This window comes from Neoarius graeffei, chromosome 2 (assembly GCF_027579695.1).
Source record: "Neoarius graeffei isolate fNeoGra1 chromosome 2, fNeoGra1.pri, whole genome shotgun sequence".
In the NCBI taxonomy this organism is placed as follows: domain Eukaryota; kingdom Metazoa; phylum Chordata; class Actinopteri; order Siluriformes; family Ariidae; genus Neoarius; species Neoarius graeffei.
Genome location: NC_083570.1, coordinates 18,265,770 through 18,284,880, shown reverse-complemented (window position 1 = coordinate 18,284,880; position 19,111 = coordinate 18,265,770). Strand labels below are relative to the sequence as shown.

General features: G+C 42.6%; 1 protein-coding gene across 1 annotated transcript in view; it reads left to right on the top strand.

The window, feature by feature from the left end:
- Positions 1 to 19,111, top strand: part of bach2b (BTB and CNC homology 1, basic leucine zipper transcription factor 2b) — a 206,579-nt gene that overhangs the window by 143,443 nt on the left and 44,025 nt on the right. Inside the window, exon 2 of the mRNA XM_060913952.1 lies at positions 9,850 to 10,104. Within this exon, the coding sequence (XP_060769935.1) occupies positions 9,862 to 10,104 (243 nt within the window). The 5' untranslated portion in view covers positions 9,850 to 9,861. The remainder of the gene's footprint in view (positions 1 to 9,849; positions 10,105 to 19,111) is intronic.

The window sequence follows — 19,111 nt, the reverse complement described above, 5'->3', positions numbered from 1 at the left end:
AGGATTCCCCAGCTACTGCACATGTATATAAAAGTGGCCTTTATATATATTCAGTGTGTGTGTTAGAATCTGACGGGCCAGGTATTTTGTTTTTTTCCCTGGATATCTCTTTACTGATAATACAACGGATTTTTTTTTTTTTTTTTAAACCTCAGGGCAGGACTTGCGTAATAGAACAGCCATGCTGAGCCCCATTCACATTTCAAGCAGTGACCTGTGTGCACTCATTCTGTCTCTGGCCATGTTCATTGCCTCAAAAATGTGTGTGTGAGAGAGAGAGAGAGAGCGTGCGTTCATTCCTTCGCTGAGACATAACCATGAAAAAAATCACAATCCCCGCCTCCCTTCTGATGGATTTTATTTCTGGAAATCTTTTCAACAAATTAGGCATAAATTATGGGACGGAAGCAAAACATAACTTTCAAAACAGCTAACAAATGTCGTACTTCGAAGAATATTTCGGAGAGAATGGGTTATTTTGCATTCTCTATTTTGTAAAAGCAGTTGCAAGAAAAAATAAGACATGATATCTCTCTCACACACACACACACACAGTCATAAATAAGCAAAGTAATGTGATTTAAAGTGGCGGTTGAGGTTATGGCTTGCTTTAGGAGAATGAACCAGTTTGGAGACGAGCTTAGGAATGGGAAGTGAGGTGAAATCCAAGACAAACATTGTGCCCAGACAGTAAACACTGCAGTGCTCTAAATAACATTACCCAATAATATAAACCTACCGTTTGTGCACTCAGCAATAAAAACTGATTGTGTATGAGATATCGTGATTAGAAAGCTTTCAGGTTCATTCACTTTACAGGACATTTTAGGGACATTGTGTGTAAACTAATAGCCACGTGCATAGAGACACAGTCATGGACTTGCATAATTGTCCATTATAATCGCACAGGGAGGGAGACGCAGCAGCTAAAAGGCCACCATTAGTGAGTGAGTGTGTGTGTGTGCGCGTGTATGTGAGAGAGAGAGAGAGAGAGAGAACTGCAATGTGATGAGCCATTAAAGATGCTTCAGAGGCAGGAGCGCTGCAGGATGCCCGGTGTAGTGTGTAAACTGGATCACATCACTACACACCACAGGAGGGCTGCACTCAAGTGTACAGAGAGACTTATCCAAGGAGGCTGTTGTCATGGCACCCCTGATGGGGGGGTTGGGAATGGACTGAAAAGTGATGCCACATGCATTTGATGTCAGTCACGTGGGCCGTGCGTGAGCACTGGCTGCTTTGTTCTGTCAGCATCACTCTGCTCAGTCACACTCGCGGCCCATCGAGGTTCGGGGGGAGGAACCGTACCGCAAAGCGCATCAACATTCTGTCACACACAATCGCTCCTCAGGAGATGCCTCGCTCCTTACTGGTGCCAGTTCTGCTCGTCAGAAGAGATTTAAGCCCCATATAGAGCAGAAGGGGTTTCTGTTTTCAGTTCCAGCACCTTCAGCCTCTTCAAACACGCTCTCTCACACACACATACACACACACACTGAGCATATAAACCATGCTACAAGCCTGCTCCTGCACTTATTCAAACTAATCTGTGTGCAACATCCGCATCCTGTTAGAAAAAACACGGCTTATCATAGGGTACCTGGACTCGGTAAATCTGTTCAGAAATCTCAGTTTTCATGGTAAATTCGCATTCATTCATGACTGCAGTAATGATAAGACGCACCACACTGAGAACTGATAATGGCATCACTATCAGGGGTGAGTCATCAGTAGATAATAAATGAAATAGTGTGTGTGTGTGTATATATATAATATAATATTTATTTGTTCTATCCACATTGACTTGATATGTGCAATCGCACGCTCTGATTGCTACTGTACTACTCAGCTATCAGCGCATATACCATGAGTAGAGAAAAACAAATGGCAGAGCATGTTGCTGAACCAACTGAGCAGAAAATAAAAACTCTACTCGAAAACAAAATCCCCAAAAATGCAAAAAAAAATTAAAAAAGCAATAAAATATGGAATAAAAGTATTTCATAGTAAGAGCGTTTTTTTTTTTTCAAGAATTATTATTATTATTATTATTATTATTTTGTCGGATGTTGTGTGTGTTTTATATATAAGTAGTTACATACTGTATTATGTCACAAATTAGATACTTTTTATATTTTTATATAATTTAGGTTATGTGTATGTATATATGCAGTTGTGGTCAGAAGTTTGCATACACTTATCCTGCGCATGAATGTCATGGTAATTTTGGGCTGTTAATGATTTCCTTGAACTGTTCTTTTTCCAGGGTGGAATGATTGTACAGCGTACATCTTTAATGACTTCAAAAAACAAGAATTGAGTGCACAAGTTTGAATTTATTTTTGGATTTTCTCTAATCCACACAGGGTCGAAATTATACATACAGGCTCAAATGCATACATACATTCACTTAAATCTGTTAATAAGTGGTGCTGAAGGTTCTGCAACGTCTTTTAACTTGACAAGGCCAAGGCCGATTAACTTCTCGTTAGTGATCCTGATTGACTACAACTGGTAGTTTCTCTTTGCCAGCATAAAAAGGGTTGGTTTGTTTGTTTGTTTGTTTGTTTGTTTGTTTGACAGCACTCATGGGATTGACCAATACTCAGAACCATGGAAAAGTCCAAGGAACTCAGTGACGATCTAATGGCCCTTTTCCACTACCCTTTTTCAGTTCACTTCAGCTCGCTTCAGCTCACTTCAGCCCGACACAGCTCGCGTTTCGACTACCTTAGAGCAGCACGACTCAGCTCGCTTCAGCCCTGCTTAGCACCCAAAACTCACACGGTTTTGGAGTGGGGCTGAAGCAAGCCAAACCGAGCCGAGTGGGGCTAGGGGCGTGAGCAGACACTCCCCTGTGTACTGATTGGTGAGGAGGAGTGTCCTCACATGCCCCGCGAGCACGCTGGGATCTGTAAACACCGTAAACCCGGAAGAAGAAGAATTATGAATTACGAGAATTTCTGAAGCCTTATGCGCCTCGCCTCATCTATACGCTCTTGCCAGTATCTGTTGGCGTTGTCGGTGACAACAAGCCACAGCACCAAGACCAGCAACACTAACGACTCCATGTCCTCCATGTTTATTGTTTACTATCCGGGTCGTGAGACTACCGCTTAAAAGCTCGCTGATGTCACTGTTTGCGCCGCCTAACGACATCACGTGACGTCCACCCACTTTCGCTAACTCCACCCAACGTGTCCACCCACTTCCAGCCAGCACGGTTCAGCGCGGTTGTAGTCGAAATGCAACTCCAACAGCCCCACTCAGCTCGACTCAGCCCAACTCAGCCCCGGCACGGCTCAGCCCAACTCAGCCGCGTTGGTAGTGGAAAAGCGGCATAAGAAGGAGAATTGTAGATTTACACAAGTTGGGAAGGTCTCTTGGAGCCATTTCTAAACAACTCCAGATTCCAAGATCATCAGTTCAAACAATTGTATGCAACTACAAGTTATTCGGATGTGTCACCACTTTGGCAAGGTCTGGAAGAAGACCCAAACGATTACCTTCGGATGAGAGGAAATTGGTTAGGATGTTCAGGAGCAACCCAGGAACCACCAAGGCTCAAGCCTGCCATGAACTGGAAACTGCTGGAACACCAGCGTCACTGTCCACGGTGAAGGGAGTTTTACACTGCCATGGACTGAGAGGGTGCCGAACAAAAAAGAAGCCCCTACTCCAAAATCAACACCTTTAAGCTCGACTGAAATTTGCAACTGCCCACATGGACAAGCCAAATGCCTTCTGGAGAAAAGTGTTATGGTCAGACGAGACAAAGATTGAGTGGATTTAGATAAAATCCAAAATAAATTCAAACTTGTGCACTCAAGGCTTGTTTTTTGAAGTCATTACAGATGTACGCTGTACAATCATTCCACCCTGGAAAAAGAACAGTTCAAGGAAATCATTAACAGCCCAAAATTACCATGACATTCATGCCCATGAGGAGTGAATGTAAACTTCTGACCACACCTGTATGTTATATAAACATCTATTATTACCATCATTAATAATTAGCAGATACTCTCATCCTATAGGGTTCTCCGTAATAAGGGAAAACCTTTAAAGTTTCAAGTTTTAACCTTTTCTTTAGGTGTATATTGAGGGCTCAACCCTTCGGTTTGACCCTCAAGAACGAGAACCCTTCAAGAACGAGACTGCTCCTGCAGGCCATGTGCGTCTACAGACATCGGATTGTTAAAAGTTAAATCCATTGTATCGCTAATTAGCATGAAAAAAGAGCGCACTCATGCTTGCTGCACACTTCATTAAGTCTAAGGGTTACCCTTTTTTCCACTTAGCAGAACCCGTTGAACACTGCCACAGTCCTGCCTCCCTTAGACCGACAGAATAGCAGGGAAGGAAAAGATGCCCCCCTTTTGGAATAAACAAGAGGAGGGAGCGAGAAAGACAGACGTCTTTTCGACACTCAGCACTTCTGATCAGAAACGCTAACCCCAAACCAGTCATTTGTGGTGAGTGTGTGTGAGTGCGTTGTCCTCGCGTTCCTCGGAAATGCTCCGGCACGGAAAGCACATTCCGAAGCCGAAACACTGTGTTTGGGTTCAGACGAAGCTTGCAACCACATCTGGAAACATTATTCTTGGAAGACAGGTCATTATGTGTCTTAAACAACAGAGGGAGAAAACCAAGAGGGAAAAGGAACACAAAATGGGGAAAACAATAATCAGAGCGACCCGGCGAACAAGTCACCACAATAACATCTACACTATGCGGAGAATGTAGTCTTCTCAAAGCTGTTATCAGCTGTTCCCCATGCCAACGGCTTACAATACGGCACCTCAAGTGCAAATATTTAACCATGACTCAATAGTTAAGATCTCAAGAAACCATGGAGTAGCCATGTTTACAAATTATCTCCCCCATGTAGCTGTTAGCTTTCCGTTTGTGGATATCGGATATCTTAACCCCTCTCTCATCATTCATTCTTTTTCGTTCTTTAAGACTACTCTCATTCACGATGCACAGGAACAGACCAACATTTTAATGCCAATGAAACCTTAAACAAGGCTTTGTCCTTGCTGAGACGAATTTTTTTTTCATAAGAATCAGTCAAGGAATCAAGGATTTTTATTGTCATTGTGATTCACAACGAAATTCAGTTCCGCACTCTCTTAGCAGCAATTAAAAAGGATTTAAAAAAAAAAAGCCAAATAAACAGCAGAAAAGTCAATATCCATATGTGTGTGCTGTTATAGGAAATGAATCAACGACACGCTGGTGGGAGCATCCAGCAAACCTGTGTAAGGTGTTCCCATGGAAGTAATAATGCATGAGTATCGTTGTACCTGATACATTATGTATTATAGATTACTGAACACCAGTTTTGAAGTAGGACGTCTAGATTTTTAATCAGTGGCTGAGTTTTTAGGGTTCTGGATGACTGATCGTAAGGTTGTGAGCTCAAATTCTATTTCCTCCAAGCTTTCAGTTTTCACTGTTTGGTCGATCTGTCCTTGTTTATCTGAACCAGAGCTTAGAAATGAAACTCAAAATATCTATTGAGTGGCGAGATGTATATACCAAGTGGCGAGATGTGTATATCAAGTTGTGAGATGTATGTACAGAGCGGCAAGATGTGTATGTCAAGCAGTGATATATATAAAATACACACACACACACCGAGTGGTGAGATGTGTATCTCGAGTGGCGAGATGTGTATACCGAGTGGCGAGATATATACTGAGTGGCGAGATATATACTGAGTGGTGAGATGTGTATATCGAGTGGCGAGATATGTACTGAGTGGCAAGATATATACTGAGTGGTGAGGTGTATACCGAGTGGCGAGATATATACTGAGTGGCGAGGTATATACTGAGTGGCGAGGTGTATACCGAGTGGCGAGATATATACCGAGTGGCGAGATGTATACCGAGTGGCGAGATGTATACCGAGTGGTGAGATGTGTATACCGAGTGGTGAGATGTGTATACCGAGTGGCGAGATGTGTATATCGAGTGGTGAGACGTATATACCAAGTGGCACGATGTGTATCTCAAGTAGTGACACACACCGAGTGGCGAGATGTATATATCGCCACTCGAGATATATACTGAGTGGTGAGATGTATACGAAGTGGTGAGGTGTGTATATCGAGTAGTGACGTGTATACCGAGTGGCAACATGTGTATACCAAATGGCGAGATGTGTATCTCGAGTGGCGAGATATATACTGAGTGGTGAGATGTGTATATCAAGTGGCAAGATAGATATATATATATATATATATATATATAATATATAAATACCGAGTGATGAGATGTGTATATCGAGTAGCGACGTGTATACCGAGTGGCGAGATGCGTATAGAAACTTGTGAACGAGTTTTGAACACATTGCTAGCTGCTCTGAAACTAGGCTTGGCCAATATGACAAAAACATCATTTTTAATGACATTTCTATGTGTAGTCATGTCCTCTATAGTTTTTTTTTTGGTCTTAATTTTTTAAATGGTAATTGTATTGCATTGTACCGTATTTCAACTGTCTCATTTGAAATTTCTCAGGATCATGATATTATATCATCATGACACCGGAAGGCCAGCTTTGTGTGGAGCAGCTGTGCATTTGATTTGAGATGCATTTCCCTGAGTATTAGTCAGCAGAAACATGCCCCGGTTCTTATTTCTCAGCTTTTTCAGCGTGTTTGTCTCGAAACACAGTCAGCTACAAACAGAGCCACCACAAGCGTTCTGCTTGTGTTTGTCCTATTTTTTTTTTCATCATAACCACAATACTCCACCTCTCACAGCAGATACACACACACACACACGGTGCAGCTTGTGAGTTCTCAGCCCTGTGGTTTTGGGTTAGAATCTGTGTGAGAGGAGCGACTGGCTTGTGGGACTCTGGTTCCATTTCTGCAGCGCTGGAGTTTCCATTAGCTCAAGACCTGGGCGTGACTTTCCACCTCAGCGTGGATGGCGTGGTGGCACTGGGTACCGGTGACCCTCTGACCCTCATGAGACAAGCTCCTCTCAACTAGCTGATGTAGGCGAGACACCTACAGCAGTGACGCACTCAGTGTCAAATGAAGTAAATGACGCTCAGTCTTTCTGGAATTTTCTCCAAATTTTCTCTGAACCTGAACTGAGCGAGTGTGATGTAAACAGATGAGTGTAGCAGGAATTTAAATCCGCTTCTCGTCCCTTTCTCTCTTCTCTTCACTGTGCCTTTTTCTCACCTTTCCATTATCCCTCCTCTCTCTCAGTTCTCTCATTCTTTTCCTCTCGTTCTTTGCCTTCTTGCTTTTTCTCATTCTTTCTCATGCTCGTTCTGAATCTCTCCTTTTTATTTCTCTCCATTTATCCTCCCTTGTCCCTCTCTCTCTCATTTTTTTCACTTTTTCTCTATTTGTCTTTCCCGCTTCTTTCATTCTCCTTCTCATCCGTCCCCTTCATTGTTAGTTGAGTCGTGCTCTCTCTCTCTCGTTTCTCTCACCTTCCCCATTTCTCTCTTGACACCGCTCTTCCCTTCCATTATTCCTTCTTTCTCTCATTCTTTCTTGTTCTTGATACGAGATCTTTTATTTCTCTTCTTTTGCTCTCACCTCTCTCTTGCTCTTTTGTTTCTCTTGTTCTCTTCCTCTCCACTTTCGATGACTCTTCTTTGTCTTTCACTCTCTCCATCATTCTTTTTTCTTTTACTCACCGCCTCTGACCCCAGACTCTCTCTATCTCGCTCTCTCTCCCTCTCTACATCCTGTGTATATCTCTTTTTACTAAAAAAAAAAACCCTATTCCCTCGCTGTCTCACTTGTGCTTTCTTTTTTGGCTGCTTTTCTTTTCTTTTCTCTTTTTCTGTCCAGCTTCTCCTCCCCCGACTCATACTCCTTTCATTTTCTTTTACTCGTTCACTTTATTTGGTTTTGCTCCTACTTCATCTCTCAAAACCTCTCTCATTCTCTCTCATCCTTCTCCTTTTTTGGCATTTCTCTTGTTTCTCTCCCTTTCCTCGTTGCATCTCTCCTTCTCGCTTTAATATTTCCTTTTCCTCTCACTCACTCATTCTCTCTCATTCTCTTCTTTGCATAACATTTGTCTTCTTGCACTGTCCCTTCCTCCGTCATTCCCACTTTCTCTTCCTTTGGACATTTCGTCTCATCCTCTCGCTTTTGCATTCATGATCCTTTAACTCTCTCTCTCTCTCTCTCTCCTTCCTGTAGTTCTCTTTCACACTCTTCCCTCATTCTTTGTTTAATTTCCAACCATCTCTGGCTCTGTCATTCACGGCAAACTTTAGTGTCAAGCCAGTGTGTGTGTGTTTACGGAGGCCAGGAGCGTGACTGCTTGCAAAGTGGAGCAAAGTAAACCGCTCACTTCAGCAAGCTCACATAAGGAAGCAAACACACACACACTGAAGACCTCACCAAGTTGCCATTAAAATAAATCCACGCTGTTCTCCAGGTTCTGCACTGAAGCTGCTGTCTTTGATAAGTGACTGTAAGGAGTGTTAGCATTGTGTATAACCTTTAACTGAAATAAATTTATTCAGAGAAAAACAAATCCAGAGGCGGCACGGTGGTGTAGTGGTTAGCGCTGTCGCCTCACAGCAAGAAGGTCCGGGTTCGAGCCCCGTGGCCGGCGAGGGCCTTTCTGTGCGGAGTTTGCATGTTCACCCCGTGTCCGCGTGGGTTTCCTCCGGGTGCTCCGGTTTCCCCCGCAGTCCAAAGACATGCAGGTTAGGTTAACTGGTGACTCTAAGGTGGGGTTTACATTAGACCGTATCAGCGGATCATCAGATTAACGTTTTTAAAAACGATTAGCGTGCACACAGCAACGCCAATACACGATTCGCATGCACACAGCAACGCCAATACACGGATACGCTAATCACATGACTAATTCATGTGATTTAAGTTGAAATGTGTCAGTGCGGCTCATCGCTTCCTCCTCAGCGGCTGCGCTCCAAATCACTCCGCCCTGAACAGCGAGTGCCCTCTGGAGGGTGCGCACTCCGGCCCTGCGCAGCTCACAGAGCGCGCGAGTGAAGCGCACGAGCAGTGATTCGGGACTGAGCCGCTGTGCGCAAGTCACTTACCACTTGCAAGTGGAAGGATGGCAAGCCTAAAGACAATCATAACCACACAATGGGCAGTATTTGCGTCAGTATTTGCAGTATTTTCATACTTTTATACTCTTTAATGAAAGGTGATACAAGGCGGAAGTCCGCGCCGTTTTTCAGCAGTCGCGTCACATGACCAACGCCAGCGAATCAGGAAGGTGGATGTCACAGTGACGTTGTCCAATGACGACGCCAGCTTGAGCTCAGCACAGCGTATCCGCGTATTCTCAATGTTTACACAGCACCGGACCAGACACGATCTGGATTGAATACGTGGACCCTGGCGGATTCCCGTTTCCAGGCGTTTTAATGTAAACGGACAGTGCATCCGTGAAGAAAACGAGACAGATACGGTCTAATGTAAACTTGGCCTAAATTGACCGTAGGTGTGAATGTGAGTGTGAATGGTTGTCTATGTGTCAGCCCTGTGATGACCTGGTGACTTGTCCAGGGTGTACCCCGCCTTTCGCCCGTAGTCAGCTGGGATAGGCTCCAGCTTGCCTGCGACCCTGTAGAACAGGATAAAGCAGCTAGAGATGATGAGATGAGAAAAACAAATCCCTTATCAAAAAATAGGCACCCTATGGGTACATGTGGCTACCGCTTATAGAATGGTGCTTGACAGTTTGTGAACCCTTTAGAATTTTCTATATTTCCGCATAAACATGACCTAAAACATCATCAGATTCAAGTGTGGTTCAAGAGGTGCACAGACGATGTTGGAACCATAAGCTGATATTTCTGCCTCTGTCTCATGCAGGGTGTGTGCGGTATGTCCGTGGATGAGCAGCCGGAGGGCCCGATGTACGTGTATGAGTCGACGGTGCACTGCTCCAACCTCCTGCTGGGCTTGAACGAGCAGCGCGAGCGCGGTCTGCTCTGCGATGTCACCGTGCAGGTGGAGGGCAAGCAGTTCCGCGCCCACCGTGCCGTACTGGCAGCCTGCAGTGGATACTTCCTGCAGGGCCTGGTGGCACATGGTGACAACGAGCTCATCTTCACTATGCCTGATGAGGTACGTACATACATACATACACATATACACACACACATTACGCCTGTATTTACACTCCACTAGGATGACAGAATGTGCGAGAATGAGATTTACCCACTCTGCTGATGCTGTTACTATAGAAACAGTAACGTATTAGAGCATGTGCATTAATCTAAACTTGTTGTTCATGTTTCAGCTAGAAGTCCTGTGTGTGTGTCTGTCTCAGAAACTGGGTACTGTTGGGGTACTCCACTAAATATACTCAGTCAATAAACTATACGGTTTTGAATGGTGATGTTGGTTTTAATTTGAAATAAAATGAAAGAAATAATACAGATAAAACTAAATCTTTGATGTGAATACTCTATTCAGAATTTGGCAAAAATTCTGCAAATTTGTGGAAAAATGGCGGCTTGATCTGGGACACGATAAATGGTCGACTACATCACATTCCCTTAAAAAGGTCGTAGTCCACTGAAAAGTCTACCAGGGTGGCCGCGGGTCCTTAAAAAGTCTTAAATTTAATTTTCCTAAAACAAGGCCATTAAAAAGTCTTAAATTGTCTTAAATTTCAAACCCTGTGGTCTTAAATTTTCAATCTTAAATTTATGGAGATTTTACTCAGTCATATCTTTAAAATGTGGTACACTTTGGATGGGGAAAAAGTTTAATCGTTTTTGATGCTCACAATTATACCGCGCAGGCTCCGAATCCACCGGTTGCTAGACACACGCGTGCTTGACAACCACTCCGTGCCTGATCTGTTGATGGAGGGTAGTCCGAGCCACAATGGGTAAATGTAAATTTAATGATAACTGGCTGCAAGATGCAAAATACTCGTGGTGGTTGAAAGCTGTACCCAAAGATGCCAACGAGGCATACTGTGTAGCATGCTGTAAGACTTTTAAGTTGAGCACAATGGGGATAAGAGCGGTGGACTCTCATATGAAGAGCGCCAAGCACGTTGCTTTTGCTAAAGGCCGCGAGCATCAGCCTCAAATATCCGACTTCAGCGCTGCCACCACTAACGGTCGTGGAGAAGAGGATAGATCTGCGAGAGATGTAAGAGAATATTGTGTGTGTATGTGAGAGAGAGAGAATATATTCTATTGCGTGCATGTGAGAGAATAGTATTGTTTGTGTGTGGCACGGGCGATTGCTCTAAGACAACGAGGGAGGCTCAGCCTCCTCTAAAAATGACGAACATCGTGTAGGATGAATTGCGCTCGGCTTATGTTATAGCCGACCTTATAACATTGCTATTTCAGATCCAGAATCATAGAAATATATGTGCTCAACCCAACTACAGTGTGAAATCATTCCGTTATAACTTTCCCCAGTTCGCCTAATGTGTGCGTGAGTTTTTCCCCCTCGTGACAGCGCGATGCAGCCCAGCCTCAGTGGACTTCAGTGGCATTTGGGAGCTATGCGCTTTTCAATATCAAAATGCAAGATGATTATTGGACAATACTGCGAAAACGCCCGCCCACGGAGTCCCAGCCTCAATGGACTTCAATGGCATTTGGGAGCTCTGCGCTTTTCAATCTCAAAATGCAAGACGGTTATTGGACAAATACTGCGAAAACGCCCGCCCACCGGACAACGAGCCTCACAGTGGGAGGGACATGGCAGTTTCCGCGAGGGGACTGGTGATTGGTGAAAGCGGCCGGATATTTTCTTTGATTGACAGCTCGTTTCAACTATAGACAGGCAGCGGTGAATCTCAGTTCAGTCCCATGCGGCTTCGCAAGTGCTGTGGTGTATTGTAAGAGATCAGCTTACATTTCGATTTCATTCATTACATACGGTTTCTACCAGCTTTTTTAGTTTGTATATATTTTCATTGTAAATAAAGTGTAAATATAGTGTTGTCAAGTTTGCTATCTTAGTTCCAGAAATTTCGTTTGTTTGAGTGACTGAACTTGAACTTGAGGGGGCTAGTCAGCTAGCAAGAAAGCTGCGGACGGATGCCAAGCATTGCTGATTTAATTTTGGCGAAGCCATTTGCCAGTCTTCCTTTCGAGGAAAAAATTCAAATTAAAGAGTAGGGTGGGGCGTCGTGGCTCAGGTGGCTAAGGCGCCATACCATAAATCCAGGGACCCGGGTTCGATTCCAACCCGAGGTCATTTCCCGATCCCTCCCCGTCTCTCTCTCCCACTCATTTCCTGTCCTGTCTCTACACTGTCCTATCCAATAAAGGTGAAAAAAGCCCAAAAAAATCTTTAAAAAAAAAAAAAAGAGCAGGGTAGACCAACGCTTCAAATTGACTTGGTGAAAAAGGTAGGGAATAATACTCGTTCCTTTCAGCTGTCCTGGTACGAGAAAGTGAAATGGCTAACAGCAAGTGACCCACATCAACAACAGTAAATAGGCTACTTTAGTAATATGTCATGGATGGACCAAAAATATAGAATCTATTTAAAATGTTTATGCTGAGTATATTATATTGGAATATATATTTCTCTGGATATGAATTAAACACAGCTACAATTTGGAAAACATTTTTAAACAAAAACACAGCCGAGAACATTTCACACTACAGACCTGGATTAAAAGTGAAGTGTTATCAAAATTGTCAATAAAACATTTCTCAGTCAAAATAAGTAAAATATAGGGAAAGTGTCATTGAATGAAATGTGTGGCACCCAGCTCTATGTTTGGCTCCCCAAGGTCAGTGCTTGTGCCTATTCCAGAACACTCTGCTGTTACTGCTGAGGTTCCTGACAAAGAGCTGCTTTCAATAATGATCCATTTTTAAACAACATGCCACAATTTTAAAATATAAAATGTTAAAATATACCCCCCCCCCAACACCACCATCATGTATATTGGACAGTAGGCTAATGGGCCAAAAGAACCTGTTATTTCACAGTTTGTGACGCTGCCAACAATCAGCCAGATCAGAGGCAAGAGTATGGGCAAAATTGATGTGTTTTTTCTTTTAAAATCTGGAAATATCGTAACCGACCAGCCTCCCCTGTTTGAAAGACTACCAGCCGCCACTGGTGTGTGGGTGTCGTTCCAAGTGTTTTAAAAAGTGCAAGTGAGCATACCTTTCAAGTGAGTGAGCCGAAGTTTCAGGCGTATGTGCATTCACATTGTTTAACTGTTGTTTTCTGCATTGTTGTTTGACCAAAGATGGAATTGAACAATTCTGCTTATAATGTGACTCCCCAAGCAGAGAAAATAATAATTTAAAAAACCTGTTGCATTGGATTGTGTGTGTGTGTGACTTCATTCACATTTTCACATTGGATTCAAACGTCGTGACTGCGTTCTGATTGTCACGTAGTTACAAGTTGATCCGATCCTTATATTGTGTTCCGAGTGTGTGAATGCCTGTCAAGGAAAAGAAATGAAGTACTTCTACTAGAATAGTGTTTTCTGGTGAATGTTTACAAGAACAATAAGTTACATTAAAACTATATAGTTTTTTTTTTTTTCCAAAAGAGTACGTTTTTGCGTGACTTGAGATTTGGTCTTAATTTTTTTTGGAACATGGTATGAAAAAGTCTTAAATTTAACTTGGACAAACCTGTAGACACCCTGGTCTACAGTTATCACTAATTGTATTTTAAGTTGTAACTTTATACATGTAAGGATTGGTGCGCTCACAGAATAATCATAACCGTAATAAAACATCATGCAAAATATTTGATCACCGTCGTAACTCCATTTTCCGCAGACCCAAAACCAATACGATCGTGTGTTTTGATCTAAACGGAAAGCCTCAGGGTCGAGGTCACGACCTCACCAAAAGTAGTAACTTAAAATCACTACGCTGTATAAACATTTAGCTATAAATCTGCGATTTTGTTTAAAACGAAAGCTGAAAGGTAGGTATAGAATATGTTTCTTACAGAATATGTTACGATGGTAGCTGGTCTTGTATGAATTTCTGAGCTATAAAATGAGTTGTGGTCTATTTTTTTACCGTAGCATGTTATTTGTGTGCGGGGAAGGACACACATTAATAATTTGTATGTGTAGAATGGAATTTTCCACTCCAACAGTTAGAAGTTGATCGCGCTTCCATTTGCGGTCTTTCTGTTACGCGGGTGATCTGTTCGGACGTTATCACTGAAAAGGTGAGTTTTGACAGTTTTATTTTGTTTTAGTCTTGCAGTATAAGGCAATAGAATGTTTCTTTTTCATCTTACTTTCATATTTCGTAGTGTTTGCGTAGTTTTGGCCAATATTTTGCAACCATGGCCAATTTAGATCGAACTTTGGATAGAATCTACAGCCAGTCATTTTGCCCCGCCCCCGCCTCGCGCTCCGTCCGGTGCGGTAGTGATGTCCCGTTGCTCGCGCGCCACAGCAGAGACCCGCGCGACCTTCAGCCGGTACAGTCGCTGTTCTTTTACCACCGCCGTTATTCTCATCTTTCCGGTGTGTTCTTGATTTTTCCATTGTGTCCTATTTCGCCAGATCAAATCCCCAAAATGTATCATATTATTCATATTTAAGTGAATAATTAATTCGGGCATCATAACTTGGCATTTTTAACCCAAGCAATCAGAAAGAGGAAATTTATTCCATATTTTCACTCATCTGTGAAGGAGGGGCTTTAATTCTTCATGATGGAGTTATTTTATATGGAAATCAATTTTACAAAAGCATTTGAATTGTAATAAACAGTGTTCCACAGTGGAGGCCAGATAAAGCAAGACGCTGTCTTTATTCTTATTAAACATGACAAAAGAAACATTGAGTGTTGGGTAAATGCAAAAAAATAGTAAAATTAGAAAATTAATTTTTTGACCATAATGTCCCAAATGAGAGACCAGTTTCTGAGACGGACCCAAATATATATATATATATATATATATATATATATATATATATATATATATATATATATATATATAAACTCGCACACACTGGTATACCTTTCTTTCTTTCACTCACCCACCTGTGGCCACTCCTCTTCTTTCTTTCTTTCTTTCTTTCTTTCTTGTACCTGTGGCCACTCCTCTCTCTCTTTCTTTCTTTCTTTCTTTCTTTCTTTCTTTCTTTCTTTCTTTCTTTCTTGTACCTGTGGTCTTTCTTTCTTTCTTTCTTTCTTTCTTTCTTTCTTTCTTTCTTTCTTTCTTTCTTTCTTATACCTGTGGCCACTTTTCTTTCTCTTTCTTTCTTTCTTTCTTTCTTTCTTTCTTTCTTTCTTTCTTTCTTTCTTGTACCTGTGGCCACTCCTCTTCTTTCTTTCTTTCTTTCTTTCTTTCTTTCTTTCTTGTACCTGTGGCCACTCCTCTCTCTCTTTCTTTCTTTCTTTCTTTCTTTCTTTCTTTCTTGTACCTGTGGTCTTTCTTTCTTTCTTTCTTTCTTTCTTTCTTTCTTTCTTTCTTTCTTTCTTTCTTTCTTATACCTGTGGCCACTTTTCTTTCTTTCTTTCTTTCTTTCTTTCTTTCTTTCTTTCTTTCTTTCTTTCTTGTACCTGTGGCCACTCCTTTCTTTCTTTCTTTCTTTCTTTCTTTCTTATACCTGTGGCCACTCCTTCTTTCTTTCTTTCCTGTACCTGTGGCCACTCCTCTTCTTTCTTTCTTTCTTTCTTTCTTTCTTTCTTTCTTTCTTTCTTTCTTTCTTTCTTTCTTTTTCTTTCTTATACCTGTGGCCACTCCTTCTTTCTTTCTTTCCTGTACCTGTGGCCACTCCTCTTCTTTCTTTCTTTCTTTCTTTCTTTCTTTCTTTCTTTCTTGTACCTGTGGCCACTCCTCTTTCTTTCTTTCTTTCTTTCTTTCTTTCTTTCTTATACCTGTGGCCACTCCTTTCTTTCGTTCCTGTACCTGTGGCCACTCCTCTTCTTTCTTTCTTTCTTTCTTTCTTTCTTTCTTTCTTTCTTTCTTTCTTGTACCTGTGGCCACTCCTCTTCTTTCTTTCTTTCTTTCTTTCTTTCTTTCTTTCTTTCTTTCTTTCTTTCTTTCTTTCTTTCTTATACCTGTGGCCACTCCTTCTTTCTTTCTTTCCTGTACCTGTGGCCACTCCTCTTCTTTCTTTCTTTCTTTCTTTCTTTCTTTCTTTCTTTCTTTCTTTCTTTCTTTCTTTCTTTCTTGTACCTGTGGCCACTCCTCTCTCTTCTTTCTTTCTTTCTTTCTTTCTTTCTTTCTTTCTTTCTTTCTTTCTTATACCTGTGGCCACTCCTTTCTTTCGTTCCTGTACCTGTGGCCACTCCTCTTCTTTCTTTCTTTCTTTCTTTCTTTCTTTCTTTCTTTCTTTCTTTCTTTCTTTCTTTCTTGTATGCACCTTCAAAGTACACAAAGCCAAGAAACACATTTCACTGGTGTGTCTGTGTCACACGAGTCTGCTGAGAGCTCATTAACATGCACAGTTATCACACAAAAGACGTCTGTTGCTTTTCGTTATCCTTCTAACAAGGAGGTGGAGGGGAAAAAAATCTTCAATAAGATTCATCCTTTTCTGGAACATTCGGCAGAACGCGAGCTAACATTCGTCATCTTGTAGAAGTAACCCCAGGGAAGCAGAACCCTGTGAAGTATCCCTTCCTATTTCATGCCCCTTGTAATTTATTCTTGCCTTTCTCCGACGCCCAGGTGTGAATGCGAACGACGGAAAAAGCGGAACGTGATGGGTGGGGAAGATGGGGGGGGGGGGAGACAAACCCCCAGAGAGCTTGTCCTCACCTACAGCACAGAGTGAGAACTTGAGAAACACAGGAGCTTGTCAGCTCTAACCCACTCTCGAACGAGTTGAAAAGTGCATTCCGATGCGCTAATATTCCAGTGGCTTTTAGAGTTTAGCTTTGCAACATCATAACATTCATTTCTGTTCAGAGTTGTAATCATTTTTTGCCGAGATCTTGTATTGACGCTAGGAGAGTTCAACCACTCTGTAAAGTCTTCTCCAGCATCCCAAAGACTTTCAATGGGCTTTCAAAGGTCGGGACTCACTCTGTGGTGTGCGAAAATGATTCCTCATGCTCCCTGAACCACTCTTTCACACTTTGAGCCCTAATGAAGAGAAGAAAAAGTCCATTGATGTGAACTTGGTCATTTAGTGCATTCAGGTCATCAGCTGACTTCATTTTATTGCCCCATAACGTTGCTGAGTCTCGACCTGACCAACAGATCACAACTCTGCCTCCAGAGGCTTGTACAGTGGCCACTATGCATGATGGGGGCATCGCTTCATGCTCTTCCCTTCTCACCCTGACACGCCCATCACTCAGGAATAGAGGGATCCCGCATGACGTCACTGCGCCACGAGATTTTGTTAGGCGCCATATTGGAAGACCAAGTACACATCTATGCAAGTACATACATACATAAAACAAACTACACCTGAAATGTAGCCAGGGCCGGTTCTGCCCTAATCTGGACCTGGGTGCAACATCGCGCAACCCCCCCCCCCCCCCCCCCCCCCCCCCCCAAAAAAAAAACCCACACCAGTCTAAATCAGGACAACCAGTGTTCGAACTACGGGGGTGCTCGGGGGATCCGAGATCCCCTGAAACAGACATGAGATCCCTTGAAAACATGATTTGGGAAATGTTGGGGGGTCTCTAAAATATTGGCAAAATGATGTTTATTGACATAGCAATCGTGTGTAACGGGAAGCATTTGCATATCCGAAGTGTTGTGTTTACATCAAAGATGAAATAAACCGATATGACAACGACTGCTGCTGCCGCCAGGTTGGTTGTTGAGTAGCCTGACTGTTTTTTTTCTTGTGTGTGGTATCATTGTTGACGCGAGGTTGTTTTTTGAACATGCCAATGCGGACACGATTTCCCCTGATGAGTTATGACTTCAGACGCGATGCGTGTGTGGAGGTGTGGAGTCCGCGTGATATGTGCGTAAGATAGGCTTCTCATGTGTTTGGAGATCCGCGCTCTGAGACAAGCGCAAGCACCCCCCCAGGGAAAAAAAGGGACCCCCCGAAAATATCGGCATAGTTCGAACACTGAGGACAACCATCACATAACTATATAAACATTTTAGATCAACTATTTTAACTAAATGGGCTATAATAAATAAGCCTGCAGGCAGCCACGGCGGGCTGCCTCAGAAAAGTAACCATTTGTCCTACCTTAAAACTCGTTTTGCATTTTCTGCCTCCTTTTTTGTATTTTCGACCCTGCGTTTATTTTCTTTCCTTTTCTGAAAACCCGATTTGTGTCCAGACATTTTGTTCTGCTACCAACGAACTAACTCGTCAGGTTTCGTCTCTCGAGTCCGCGATGAAGGGCAACAATTGATGCATTTTTACAAACAGCCAATAAACAGCCAATAGGGAGGTTGCAACGTTCAGGCTCTCCTTTGCTCACAGACACTCAGTAATGCACTTATTCTCTGTCTCCTGGCAGAAAGCCCCTTAGTTTGCTCCCCTTGTGTCTCAATCACAGCTGGTATTCTGAAGAACGACGACTTTTCACCTTTCCCATCAGCTTTGTTGGAACACCCTAACACAGCACAAAAGTTTACCATTGTAGGTTTATGATGAATCAAGTGCCTCGTGGGTTTAAATTCCGCGCGCTGCCGTTATTTCCCCCTGATCACGAGTTTGTTGGTCTTCCAATATGGCACAGGGTCTGTTTACTTCCGGTTTCGGGTGATGTCAGTGGGAAGGGTCTATAGGGTCAGTCTGGACTCATCAGACCACATGACCTTTTTCCATCGCTCCAGAGTCCAGTCTTTGGCCATAAAACCAATGAGCTCTTGCATCCGTCGCCCACAATTCAGTTAAATCACATCTCCTCCATCAGTTCTCTACAGGTTTCCCTTTCTGATTGTTTTGTTTGAAAGAACTCATCGCTCCGCACAAAGCTTGGTTGTTGTTTTGTCATGTTTTTTTTTTTTTTAGCTAACGAGTTACTAATTAGGCCAAATTAATGAATTTTGCGGACCTTTCACTCGAGTTGTATCTCCTCTCCGATTCCTCATCCAATTCCGGTTCTGATCGATGTTTTGGGCCTATCTTCCCATGAGGAACAAAACTTGGTCGTTTGTTTGTTTGTTTGTTTGTTTGTTTGTTTGTTTGTTTGTTTGTTTGTACATTTTCCTGTTGTAA